This window comes from Protomyctophum bolini, assembly GCF_963924005.1.
Source record: "Protomyctophum bolini genome assembly, chromosome: 12".
NCBI lineage: Eukaryota > Metazoa > Chordata > Actinopteri > Myctophiformes > Myctophidae > Protomyctophum > Protomyctophum bolini.
The window spans coordinates 32,350,288-32,364,432 of record NC_137873.1 but is presented as its reverse complement, the minus strand read 5'-3'; the positions used below and the strand labels follow the sequence as shown (position 1 = coordinate 32,364,432).

At 41.7% G+C, this 14,145-nt stretch overlaps 1 protein-coding gene and 1 long non-coding RNA gene across 2 annotated transcripts; one reads left to right on the top strand and one right to left on the bottom strand.

Moving 5' to 3' along the window:
• Positions 1-1,063: 1,063 nt before the first annotated feature.
• LOC308325618 (NADH dehydrogenase [ubiquinone] 1 alpha subcomplex subunit 13-like) lies at positions 1,064-4,702 on the bottom strand. The gene is made up of 5 exons (XM_080778166.1): positions 4,577-4,702; positions 3,608-3,686; positions 3,285-3,356; positions 2,482-2,551; positions 1,064-1,304 (listed from the first exon to the last, which is right to left on the bottom strand). Exons 1-5 carry the CDS (start codon positions 4,668-4,670, stop codon positions 1,185-1,187), a joined length of 435 nt encoding a protein of 144 aa, XP_080634292.1. The 5' UTR covers positions 4,671-4,702; the 3' UTR covers positions 1,064-1,184.
• A 3,963-nt stretch (positions 4,703-8,665) lies between these two features.
• On the top strand, positions 8,666-11,966 carry LOC308325198. Its single transcript, XR_013965014.1, has 4 exons — positions 8,666-8,783; positions 9,557-9,760; positions 11,083-11,218; positions 11,608-11,966. It is a non-coding gene; the product is annotated as an uncharacterized lncRNA (long non-coding RNA).
• Positions 11,967-14,145: the final 2,179 nt, after the last annotated feature.

Below are 14,145 nucleotides of genomic sequence, written 5' to 3'. Positions count from 1 at the left end.
TGACCAGCAGGTGACCACAAAATGAAACCATCTGATTCTCAAACTCATTCTGGATCTGCAGTTATACCCCAGCAGAAATGGGTGGGAGGACCTTGTCTCCAATATAATCTTTTCATAGGAATTTCTCTGAAATTGAAATTTGTCTGTTGGCAAGAGCTTTTCTGTAGCCCTGTAAAATCTGGGCTCTGGAAATGGCAGGGGTAGGTTAAAAAAAAATAAGAATGGCCTCTAGTGTTACAGAATTTCTCTCTCCGCCTGCTTCTGCATCCGCTACTTTTCTCAGTTTCTGTTGGAGAGAAAACACTTCTCTCGATAGTTTAATTTACTACATGGTCTAGTTATTGAATACTGGATCAGGCCAACAACACATGAATATACAAAATCAGTGGGGGGAACCTTGTAGCCTGTACTTGGAAATATAATCTGTATAAATGGAAAGACTGATTACACTACAGTAGGCAGGCTATGCATCAGCATAGTTTGACTATAAATATTTTATTGCACTATCCAGAAGTTATAATCTTTTTAAAATATGGCTCATTAAACAAGAATATAAATAAGAATACTATTAAATATCAAACTGCATGAGCAAAAAGTGTTTGGCATCCTGTGAGTTAGTGGTTGGACTCAGGGTTCTCTCTGTATGCTCCAGTACACAGCCATCTTATCTGCAATGCAGTCTCAAACTACCTATTTTTAATCGATATAGAATGAAAAACTGTACAACCCCACTTCATAAATGAAAAGAATGAAGGACATTAATTTACAAGAAGAAATAAGCTGAAATAATGGAGATACAAGGTTTCATCCCAACAGGCCTGGTCTAATTTGAGAATGTGCCTGTAACAAGCCCAAAATAGAGTGGTAAACAAAAACAAAATCACACCTGTGTGAAATATTCATTGTCAATGGCAAATGTGACATGAGTTAGGACCATAGACTAAAAAAAAAAAAAGTGGTTAGGACAAAAGGCTGTATATTGCTGCTATTGTAACAAATTCAATTTCCCATTCCATACTGTAGGAGGATCTAGCGCTCCTCAACAAAGACAGGTAAATCAGGATATGGTACAGAAAAAAGATAACTTTAATATAGAACATTTACAAGCAAGATAGAGCCTAGGCTCATGTCCACATGGTATTGGATGCGGTAGTCACATGTCCAGATGTCCCGTCCAAGCAGTACTACACGTACCACCGGAACCCGAAGCGATTGTGCAAAAGCTCTTCACGGGGCTTGAGGTTGTACAGCTCCTGTGAGAGGGGCTGCACCCAGCGGTCAGTGTGGAAGACTTTCTCCCCAACCTGAAGGACAGAGACAATATAACAAGACTTTTCATAATAATAAGTCCAATAATAATTATAATTACACTCGACAAGTATAATCCATCGATCCACAGCCTCACCATCAGACCTCTGCTCAAAGTTGGGCACCTTTGCGTCAAACTATTGTGACACTGCATTCCTTTAAAGTCCTGCCATGCCCTTCATTAATCATCAAGTACAGTATCTGTATTGACTAAAGTCTTTCCATTCCGCATTCTCTCATCAACAGTACCTGCTCACTTTAATGGAAACCAACTATTGAAGAAACTAGTTTAGCTGGTAGAACAATGTTGTCTCCTGTGCACAAGTAACACTCCTCCGATCACGCCATCCGTCTATAATATACTCTAATAACTTTTTCTCCTGCAATGTAAGATGGAAGCACTGTCTGTACTCTCATAAGACCCAATTATTGAAATCCCAAATACAATACAATATACTTTGACTGCCAGTATACAGTGGATAACTTCCCAATCTTCAGGTTTTCTAAAGTATAGCTAACCACTTTAACACGTTATAGGCTATAAAGGAGACAATTGCGGATTTACAAGCTCAGAACATGCTGTGATGTGTGTTGTGAGCTTGTAGATAGTCTTATTTTTTGGATAAGTGGCTTGTTTTAAAATGCGTAGCGCAGTGGAATACAGTAGACACTATGGCATATCAAGACTCCATTCGTACTGTAAATTCTACACGTGTTTCTAGTAATATTGATAACTTGTTTTGCATGTCGGTGGCAGGGCAAATATTGCCAATCAAAATATTGATGGTAATATCAAAATTTTCACCACAAGCTGGCATGGTGATTGGTGATGACCCCTGGATCCAACATTGAGGAACCAAAATCTGTTTCACACTTGGAAATGGGTTTCCAAGTTTTTTATTTCAAGGACCACCATAACTCGGTGTACAGATGGAACCAATGGACCTATAAGGGTCGATATGGTTCCATTATAGTGTACACTCTCAGAGTTACAGACCAATACAGGTCCATTTGGAACCCCTTATAGGAATCATTAAGGTAAATGGAATCATTAAAAATCCTAAAGGATCCCCAGACCCAATTCAATTTCAAGGCACGGCTCACTTCTCTCTTGTAGTGGAAAAGAGACTACATCCGGGGAACAAACCCTGAGAGGAAAAACAGCCTTTTTACCTTCCAGCCCGGGATGTCCTTCATGATAATGGCCTCTTCCTCTAAATTCTCCTTCAGCATTCGTAATGTGCTGGTGAGAAAAAGTTTAAATTCCAGAGTCATTTAACCACTTTAAACCTGGTGTCCCTATTTGTCTTAATCTGCAAACTTTTTTGTTTTGAGGGGTGCTATCCCCTCCTAATGTGAGCTTTCCGGGTTTGTGTAAACACAAACATTGGCATGCGATTGTCTGATCACCCCATAGCGATGATTTGATTGGCTGAGCAACGTACATATTGAAGATAAAAGTGAGGGAAGAAAAGTGAAGACGCAAATTGTGATTGGCCAGAATGTGAGGTATGTATGATATAAGAGGGCCCTCCACTTCACATGGTTGTGATTTCTTCTTTTTTTTAACAGCCGACCTACAAGCTCAGACTGTGCCTCGATACGACGTGTTTTATTCATGTGACACCATATAATATATGGCTTGTGATTAAATGTAGTGTAAAGTTAAAACAAAACGTTTGGGTCAAAATGAGTTTGTTCAGTAACAGGGGTCTGCCCGGGAGGTTGTCAATTTCATCCGATTTAGTTTAAATTTAATATGTTTGTGTAAAATTGGGACCCTTACTAAACAGCCAGAGAGACAGGGAACAAACACTGTCAGCAATTACAGCTATCAGAACATGGAATTGTATACAACACTTACTTTATATTACTGCACCTTCTAAAATATGGGTGATACCACAAAATGTAGAATATTTCTTTATTGTGTGTGTGTGTGTGTGTGTGTGTGTGTACACACAAATGTATGCATTCACCTTCGATCGTGTTCTGCTTGCAGCAAGGGCATTAGAGCTATCCTGGTCTCCAGCTCCTCAATAAGATTCAGCCTACAATGTGCATACGACATGGGACACTGTCAGCTTAGTTGTGAATATTACATCATGACATTTTGAATATTAACCATGTTGTGAACACTATCATCCCTAGGAAAATAGCCGATTTACAAGCTCACAGCGCTTCATGAGCTTATAGAATGGCTATTTTCGGCAAAGATATTTGGTGTAGCCCATGGGAAATTGGTGTAAATGCAAGTAAGGCCTATGGTTAAAACAGTTTTTTTTCAGTACGCTCATCTCACCTCCTCTCTCTGTTCCATTTAAACAGCCTCCAGTAGCCAAACAGCATAAATCCAATTCCAATGCCAAACATGCTATAGCCTGCAAAGAAAATAACATTAATTAACAAAGGCACCACTATCATTTCTGTGCCTGGAATGCCTGATCCATGCATTTCTATGGCATGAAGATCATGAAAACAGACCTCTTTATATATGTTGAGAGAACAGCCTATGTTGTGAAGTCAACTTTTATACTTCTTCAAACATGCTATCATACTTTAATGCCATTTAATTCGTGTCACAGTACGTATTCTGATTCTGTTCATGACAGAGTTTACATGACGTGTGACAATTCAAAAGCTGATTACAATTTATGAATTTATTGTCAAATTCATACTTCCTACCCTAATGAGGCTCATTGTCCATCGGGAACATTTGATTTCAGTGACAGGGTGAATTCTAGCTCCGTTTGTAACCTCTATACTCTATAGTACCCTGCTGCCGAAGCTAGGCGAGTCACTGTAGTGCAGTCAGTGCTGCTGAATATAAACAGACTGCAGTGCTAACATGTGTCACATAAACAGGCGACACAAAGCCACTTAAACGCAGCCAAACGTATGTCAGACAGTAGCCTGATCTTGTCAGAATCGATAAATACATCTACGAGTCTACTCTAAATCTTTACTTCGGCTATGTTTAACTCTGGTCCATAGCCTTGCTCTTGCTGCCGTTGCGACGGCATTAGAGCTAAGGATCAGAGCTAGGCTATGTCAGACAGTAAGAAAGACAATACTCCATGCAGTAAACACATATACACACCACCTTTATAACAGCTTATAACTGAATCAGAGATATAAGCGACCTGTGTGTTAGCTAACGCTAGCCGTTTAGCATCTGATGTGCCTGTGTCAGTCACACTGACCCCGGTAGACACTTGTTTTCACATTATGATCTTCCTCAAATAAAGCGTTACATATTGTAGTTTAGTACCAGATAGTCCTCGTTTGGGCAGGTTCCTCTTATAGTCGATAGGACCATAACCTCCCGGAGGAGGCATGTCCTGCTTCACCTTGGACGCCGACATTTTCCTCCTGGCTGTGGCTCTCTCCTGCGGTGTTGCCAGATGTGTGAGAGAAATAAGTAACCAGGTATAAAAACAAAATAACAACAATCCTAAAAGAAGCAGAAAAACATAAATCTAGACTGTGACTAGTCATTTTGGAAAAAGTTTTAACAACATAAATATTTCTCTCTGGCACAAAATATGTTCAGATGGGGGGGGGGGGGGGGGGGTCCTTACATCAATCTGGGGTCCTTGCCATTAAAGAACAATGGTTTATCATCTGATAAACCATCAGGTGGGTTTTTAAACGATATTACGAAATAATTAAAAAAAATAAGCAGCTAAACTTTAGACCCCCCCCCCTAAAAAAAACGTATATATTATATTTACGAAAAAACAAGTCAAAAGTCGCTTATAATAAGCAGACGTGGCAACACTAGTCTCTTGCCCTCCATCCAAAACACAGACGCGTCACCTGAGGTCACATGACCAGTTTGACCACCCTGACCCTGATTGATTGATTGATTGATTGATTTAAGAATGTATTAAGTTTTGGAGAATTACAGTACATTTCAAGCACAACTCAATACAAGACTGTCAACTGTGGACGACACCATAAAGCATTACACTTGTTTACAATAGGGTCCACCATGTTCAATTCATCATAACATTTAGAGATGTACAAATATACACTACTATATAGCCAAAAACAGGAAATCACCATACAGGTAAAAAGGGAAAAAACATATAGGCCTACAGTGAGGGGAAAAGGGGTGGGTGGGGGATTTATGGAGCCTGCAGTTTCGAATTGCGAAATGGATTTAGTCCCTTGTTTGTGCCTAATCTGGGTTGCACATGTAACGCCCGGAATTCGAACTCGGGCCCGCGTGAAAGTCCAACATCTTGCCCTCTGGACCGGGGGAGATATTAGACTTTTGAGGCCATCAGGCAGAGGCTCTGAGCCACTCTGCTACACACATGGTTTGTTGAACTCCCTCTGGTGTTGTGGGTGTGGACTTCGTTGACATTAAGGAAGTATATAGACAGGTACATGGGTATCTTGGTGGTGTATCGAATCTTGTGGACCAGACCCATTGCAAGATGCTCTACTCTGTCGTCAACCCTAAGCCATTCCAGCCTGTCAAAGTGGGCAGGGGTGAGGGGAGTGAGGCCAAGAGTGACTAGTTTGTTTTGGGAAGTCTGGAGCCTTGTTTTAAGAGCTTTTGAGGTGCTATGGTACCAAGAGGTGCATGCATAGTCGAAGAAACCCTGTACGAGGGCTCCTGTTAGGGTCTTCAAGGTGTTTTTGTTGACCAGTGAGGAGATCCTGTACAGGAATCTTGTTCTTTGGTTGACTTTTTTGATTACGTTGGTGGCCATTTTTATTATTTTTTTAGGTAGGTAATTTCATCTTTTCATGTGATAATATTGATAATATATATCTCAGGTGTAAAGTTCAGAGCTGAGGGCCTTTTCGACCTGCAGTTTGTTCCTGTCCGGGACCAGCAGTGCAACTTGGCCTGTTGTAGCGCCACCATGAGGCTGATTTGAAAACTGTCAAGTGAAATTTCTGGAATGGGCATGCACGGCTTGGGAAGCCGTGGATATGCACGGTTTGGGATATCCTAGCCCGTCCAGGGCTTAGCCTACAGCGAGTCAGAGAGAGACTCGCTGTAAACTGGACCAGGGCTAGGGATATCCGTGGATATGCTCCTGCAGGTGTCATGGAAACATGGGACCAAAACTTGATCACGGTTACGTGACACGATTTTTTTTAACCTATTGTAGTCAAATGTATTAACATCAACGTGTTTATTTTAGTGTTTAGAGTTATTATATGAGTTATTATATCTTGCTTTATTTATTTTTTAGAGGATGGGGAAGGGATCAAAGGACGTATTCTGCCATTTCTTATTCATTTTCAGTATTCCCATCAGCACCCTCTTTTTGCAACAAGCTCTGACTTCTACCGGACGTCTTATCAACGTTGTTTCAACGTCTTTTTGCAAGCAGCTGTGTTCTGACTGGGGCGTTGTATGGACGTTGTATGGACGTCGTATGGACGTCGTATGGACGTCTGGTGGCTACAGCATGCAACAATATATGTTACATATTATGCAACATATATGTTACATAGACGTTGTATCGACGTCATTTGGACGTCCGCTCACTCCGCTGGTGCTTTTGTGGAAATAAGATATTTCCTCAGTGGGAGAATTAATAATTAACTAAGTAAGGTCTAAGCTATTGTTGTAAAACTCTACTGAAGTAACTGAACCCTCGTCTGGACTGGTTGACAGACAGGTATAGTGCGTGCCGGCTGGGTGGGTGGTGTCACAAATCTCCTGTGTCGCGGAAGCCGTTAAGTATTTTTAATCCATGTTTGATTAAAAAATTCGCTTTGATTTCTTCTTGTTTATTTACCGTTTATTGTACCGCCTCCCGATGTGCGGTTGGCTTTGCGGGCTATGTCCCTGCCTTTGATCTGCTCCGTCATAGCTGTAGCACCACTAGCTAGCCAGATAGGCGGTACAATGAGGTGTCAATAAACAAGGTAGGAAGAAGCGACATTTTTAATCAATCATGGATTAAAAATACTTAACGGCTTCCGCGACACAGGAGATGTGTCGGTATGGTATGTAAGGTACTTATAGTTCGCACATTCGTAAGTCAATACATGAATAACCATGGTAAAAGCGCGCAGAAGTCCGTCTCATGGCGTGTTTACATTGTATTTGTTTGTGCGTAACTGGCGACAGCCTAGCGTGAAGCAGGACCCAATGCAGTAAAGTCATAAAAGTGTCAGAAACTTTACTACATTCGGGTTCTGCTTGCGGGGCTAGGCTGCAGGCAGCACTCACTGTTATCATTTTAGGATTTCTTGTTTACTCAAGTCAAGCCCCAGCAGCAGATCAAACACAATTGGACGTTTTCGGCCTGTAGTAGGCCTTCCTCTGCATGAAAGAAAGATTGATTCACGCCGAGGAAGGCCTAGTGCCCTACAGGGCAGCTGGGCAGGCCAAAAAGTCTTGCGTTTGATCTGCTGCGGGGGCATGACTTGAATAAACAAGACATTCTAAGGTGAGTGCTGGTGGTATTCCTTTCTTAGAGACTATTTATGCCAGATCTGTGCACCCAATACACACTGAACTTTGAATGACTCGTCTGACGTGTCGTTGACGAGTCTGACTGCTGCTTGCTTCTCTCCTTCAAGCTATCTGCTTACATGGTAGCTACTTAGCTAACTCACCTGCATCCACTCAACTGGAAAGAAACTGCAGGTTAATTAATATGACAACTTTTCTTTCAACTGCCATTGTCTGCCACATTATCTTTATCTTGACTTAGCAGTAGCCTATTCAACCACACTGTCCACTACTCAGTGGACACCCCCCCCCATACTTACAAACAATGGGGCTTGTTTGTGTCTTGCGTGAGAGGGGCGCGCTAAAATTGGCCCGCCTCCCTGAACAAGCCTGCTTCTAGGGAGTGTGTAACAAGTTCAACAACCTGCAATTGCATAGTATTCCATAACAGTCATACTAACACATCTCTGCTGCATCTCGCTAGCCAACACACGAGAGGAGGTTGAATTCACTGAAACCATGCAGCGCTCGATCCCCAAAACAACAGGTTTGGAGATCTGTTGGGAATTGATAACATGAAACAGTCACCCGTGCGCACAGTCCCAAATAATTGGTCTATTTGGTTTCATTTTAAACTCTCAAGAGTTAAAGCTAAATAAAGGGTTAAATACCTTAAGGGTCCATTTGTTTACCAACTTTCCATCATTTAGCTGGAACCGCCTGGACCACTGGTGGAGTGGTGGCCCCTGCTGGTTGAAAAGTGAAAACCACTGGTGTGTTTTCTATAATACCAGAGTGGTGCTCTGTATAATACAATTCCTATGCTGCAGCAGTATTACACGGTCCCATGGCTCCCCCGTTTACCGTTTATGGTACGCGCGCATGTGCACCACCCTGTGGCCTGGGAGGCCAAAAAATCCACAGAAGAACAAGAAGTTTGTTAAAACAACACGGCGTCTGATCTGACTGTTGACACTTTAACATGTAAGAAAACTAACGTGTCGTTTCAGAACAGTTTCGTCAACCACTGAAGTCTGAAACACAGCAGGTAAGATGAACAAATTCACGTTGTTGTGTTTCATCTATTTAACTTTGATATGTATAGCCTACTCATCTTTTAAGATGAAATCGTATTACTCTTATATCTGCTTGTTTGTTATGAATGTGATTGTGATTGATCATAATAACTGTAACAACCAGCAGCAGTAATCATTTAAACATTGTTCCGAATCTGGGTTGCACGGTTGTTGAACTCGATCCCTCTGGGATCCTGAGGACTGAGGAGGCGCTTCTGAAGCCTGTCCTGGACGGGGTATCCGGACGTAAAAACAAATAGCCTACTACTAGGCTACTACTACTATAGTCTAGAGTACTACAAAAACATGGGTAGGCCTACTTGGGTATCTTCTTGGTGGTGTGTGTGTGTGTGTGTGTGTGTAGCGAGTCTTGTAGATCTGGCAGACGGTGCAAGATGCTGTACATTCCAGCCTATAAAAATGGGCAGGGGTGAGGTGGGTTCTGGGAGTGAGGCCAATTAAGTAGCCTGACCAGTTTTCTAACCCTAACCTCAGTCTAAACCGGCCACTTAGGTTGGACTAACGGGAGGTCGGACTTACGGGTCATTTGGTCACCCCCATGATATGGAGTTCACGATGACATGACCAAATATGATAGATGGCACAGGAGAAATTGTTTATAAAAACTGATTTTAACCTATCACATTAATCCCATATTAAATCTCAAGATTCACATGTTGGGGAGTTGGGCTAACACCACTAGGTCTCCAGTTATTAAAGTCCTTCCTTATTCACTTGATTTCAGACCGACGTGTGGAGTCCAGAGTCCAGACTGCAAGATAAACTCTCCAGACTCGGCCAGGAACCTGAAGAAATTTCTATTAAACAGGAACCGGAAGACCACCCACGTCTTAACCTCGCCTCACCAGGCTTTCCACCTCGGAGGAAAGCCTGGTCTCTGTTCCAAAAGTGCTGTGTGATGAACCAGCCATGTATGTCGGAGCCACAGGTGAGTGATAACTGGCCGGTGGCCACACATGTCGGAGCCACGCATGCGTCTTCACCGGCAACGCATGTTGGAGCCATGGGTCAGTCTAAACTGGCCATGCATACCTAACTGGTCACTCATGTCGGAGCCATGGGTGAGTCTTAACTGGCCATGCATGCAACACATTGTGTAGCCACGGGTGACTCTTAGGGCCGATTCATACTCCTATTTTAGAGCCGAATAAAAGTCGGTTCGGCGCTGTAGAGCCTACAATGTCATTTGAGGTTCGGGGGGCGGGTACCGTCCTAAAGTCGTCTCTTCTGTGCTACTGAAGATTTCTGACGAGCCAAAATCATTTCGGCACTGCAGCGCCGAAACAGCGGTAAAATAGGAGTATGAATCGGCCCTTAATCGGTCACGTTGCAAGAGATAGTATATATATAAGTATAGGGCCGACCCCGATCAACTAAGTATTAGTTCATTAAGTACAGGGTTAGCAACTTTCAAACAAGTATTTGAAAGCTTAGCGTGTGCACATTCTTACACTAAAACATTACCATTATGTGCGATGCAATTTCTATCAGGTGTGAAAAATACTTGCTTGCCCTACTGGCAGCATGAACATGAAATTTGGTGCTGATTCAGTACAGTAGTTTGTGAGATTTGCCCCAGACACACAGGCAGACAGATTTACAGACTAACAGAGCTACGCCATGCAGATATTTTACATAGATTGTTAGGCTACCATCCACATTTCAAGCTTTCATTGTCAGAAGTGCTTCTGATAACGTGGCCTGACTAATTTACTCCCAAATCAGAGCTCAGGTGTGAAGTATCAATGCTTTTAAATTGTTTTACAATTTCATGATTCAAATACAATATTTGCTGTAACCAAGGTTATTATAGTTAACAATTATTTTAATCGGCTACATTTGAAACTGAACTAGTCAGTTTGTTAACTGAACTTAAATGAAAACAAACAAAACTAAAAAACGAAAACTAACTGAAGCTGTAACTAAAACTAACTAAAATTATAGACAAAATGCCCTAGTTACCAACAGTAACGGAATATATATTTTGAAATTATAAAGTTCCAAAACTATTATAACCTTGGCTGTAACACCATTATTCATTTTGGGGTTGAAGTAACTAAATATATTGCTTCACATTATTATGTTTTTGTATTTTGACACTTTCAGAACAGTAATAACCTGTAGTGAGTATTGTGTAACAATTTAGTCAATCTTATCTTGTTAGGTATTTTCTCCATGAAACATGGAAGAAGAATGGATTTACATTTTAGGAATACAGTGTTGACCATCATGTTATTTGTGTGCTCCTAGACATCCTGCACATGGTTGTGTGTAAGGTTTACCCTAAACGGGAGAAGAGCCCCAGTCTGCTCCAGGAGGGACCAGAGCCTCCACACATTAAAGATGAGCAGGATGAACTACTTCAAAGACCAGAGGAGCATGTTGGGTCAGTTGACATTATTAGCAGTGAAAAGTGAAGATAATGATGAAGATATCTCTTCGTACTGCTCTGAAGTTGAAGTCTAGCATGAATCTGACACTGAAGTCACTGAAGACAGTGATGATTGGGAGGAGACCAGTGGAGGTCAGTCAGTGTTAAACACAGGAAAAGGAACTACAGTTGGCATGAATGAAAATAGAAAGATGATAATCATATTCAATCAAATAGATATTAATAACTGGGAAGCCGTAGGACTCCCAAACACGGGACTTGTTTGATGAGGGAGGCTTTTTTATCACCATTTTCATCCTGCCTCTCCCTTTCTCTCACCCTCTGTCACCCCCATCTGTCTGTCTGTCCGTCTGTGTGTCTCTCTCCCTCTCTGTCTCATTCAGGAGTGATGTCCCAGTCTTCCAAGACTCAGTTCATCTCCTGTTCTGAGTGTTCAAACTCCAACCTTCATAAACACAAATGTAAGAGACACAATGACCTCTACTGCCAAAGGCTGAGGAATGGACAGAATCACCTCAGCAGCCTGTCAGCAAATCACCAACTCTATAACCAGCCAGAAACAAGGAGACACTAATGAACTGAGACCTTATGTGAGCCGGAGGACCAGACCTCTCAAATGGCCGGCTGATTCAATCGTTAAGCTAAGCACATCTGCACTTTATTACAATTATCACTTGTATTTTATTGGTAAATTTAGTAAGTAAGTATATCTTTTTTAGTGCTTTGGTGTTTTTAGCTGGTGCCACACTTACAGTCATCAACAGTTTAACGGATTTTCTGTGATCTGGACTGGATCAATTGTGACAATTGTATTAAAACAAAAAGAGTATTTGGGATTTCTGTTGTCATGCATTGGCATTGCCATAACAATGTTCTACTCTCCTCTATGATTTTGCACTTCGAAGTCTGGACAAGCGCTTCCATTGAATGCATGGATTAAAGTTCTCAGTCGCCACGACTGATTTAAGTCATTTGGATTCTATAGAAGCTAGCGTCTTCTGTGAACGCATGCTGCACACCGAAAATGGCAGATCTACAAGCTCACAACACGTCCCAGGCAGCGCAATGTATTGTGAGCTTGTAGATTGGCTATTTTAGCCTAGTTATTTTAAGATGAAAGAGTATTTGAAGTGATCAAACTAGCAATAAAGTTTAGAAGCATCTTCCAAAAACATGAATGGTCTCAAATGTCATAAAAGCAACCTTAGTGCCTCAAATCTGTGATTTCTTCAGCTGTTCGGCCTGCCCTAAAACAATAAAAAAAAAGGTGTTCGGTTCCCACAGTCTTTAAATTCCTGGAAATATTTTGAAATTAGACAAAACATTTCCAGTCCTGGAAAAGGTTTGGGATTCATCAAGGGTCCTGAAATGTATTAGTGGTCCTTGAAAAATATTTAATTTTGTTAAAAACTTTTTCCAAATCATACATAACATGACACGAAATATGTAACCGAAGTAGTTTTTTTCAGAACGGGCTGTGTGATTGCAACCTAATGTGTACTGGATATGACAAAAAGAACAGATCTACAAGCTCACACCGTGCTGCAGCAGGATCCTATACCCTAGGACAGGTGTAGCAAACAGTTTGGCATGAAATATATATATTGTATTTTTGCTACATTGCCTTGTCTTGGCATTGCACAAAGGAGTAAGAGACTTGTTATTGCGCTGAATGATTGTTATAACTGTAGGCCAGGAAATTCAGGGTTAAATATTCTGGAAAAGTTTTGGAAATTCATACTCCTAGGTGTGAGAACCCTGTATATAGCCAATTAAACCCTGTGTGTTTTGTTGATCGGTGTCCCTGACTCCCCAAGAGATAAAATCTCTAGAAATCTCTTCGCTGAAAATAGTGAATCTACAAGCTAAAAACGTGTAGCAATGCTGTTCACCTGGCTATCATCATGACATGTCCAGAATACTGACACTTGGTTTGAGATACTGCTGGTTGAAATGTAGTTTCAAGTAAAAGTTGAACAAGATAAAATGCATATAACTTGTTTAATTGACCAGATCCAAACAAACAGTATGTACAACAATAAATGCATATAATATATTTGTATAATGTTTTTTCAATAATAAACTATAAACAATAAATGTAGCCTACAATATTTACAATAAATGTCTACTATATGAATCAACAACAATAATAATAATAAATGCATAATAAACATGTATAATGTTTACCCAATAAACATTATAAAACTATAAAAAAGTACAATATTTACAATATTCTTAAGTCTATATAAATCATTGCGGAGGAGAAATGCCACGCACGCTGCAGAAGATCTCCAAGTACTGCAGCCTGTCCATCAGCTTCTTGTTGTCCGCCTCCAGCACCTTTTGGCGGCTCTCCAGATCCTCCACGTAGGCCCTCTTCCTCCCTCGGGACATCTTGGCCGCGTCCTTGTTCTGCTGCAAACGGAGCTGCCTCTTCTGCTCGGCGTCCATCCAGACTTTGGGCTGCTGGCCCCGGCCCCTGGTGGCCTTCCTCTGAGGAAGACCTGCTGCCGTGCTGCTGGGCAGGGGGCTTCTTTGCACCATGTCCATTGTCGTCGCTGTCCCCTGGTGGAGACCTGAGACAAGGTTGTACAGACCTGCGCTGCTGGGGGGGCTTTGCAACGTGTCCATCACTGTCCACTGGTCGAGAGCGCCCAAGATGGGGTTGTACACTGTGACCACCTGAGGAAGCTGGGCGGACTGTGTGACAATCCGGTTGAAGTTATACCTTGGTATGGCGGCGGCGGTCGACGGGCCCGGGAGAACAATATAGGAGGATTCTAAAAACGACTTATACATCTTAAAGCCTTGTTTATACTTCACTGTGCAACGGTCCTATGCTGGAAAATAGCAGATATGCAAACTCAGAGCACATCTCATTCAAGACACTGAACTGAGTCGGCAATGCATTCAGTTGAATT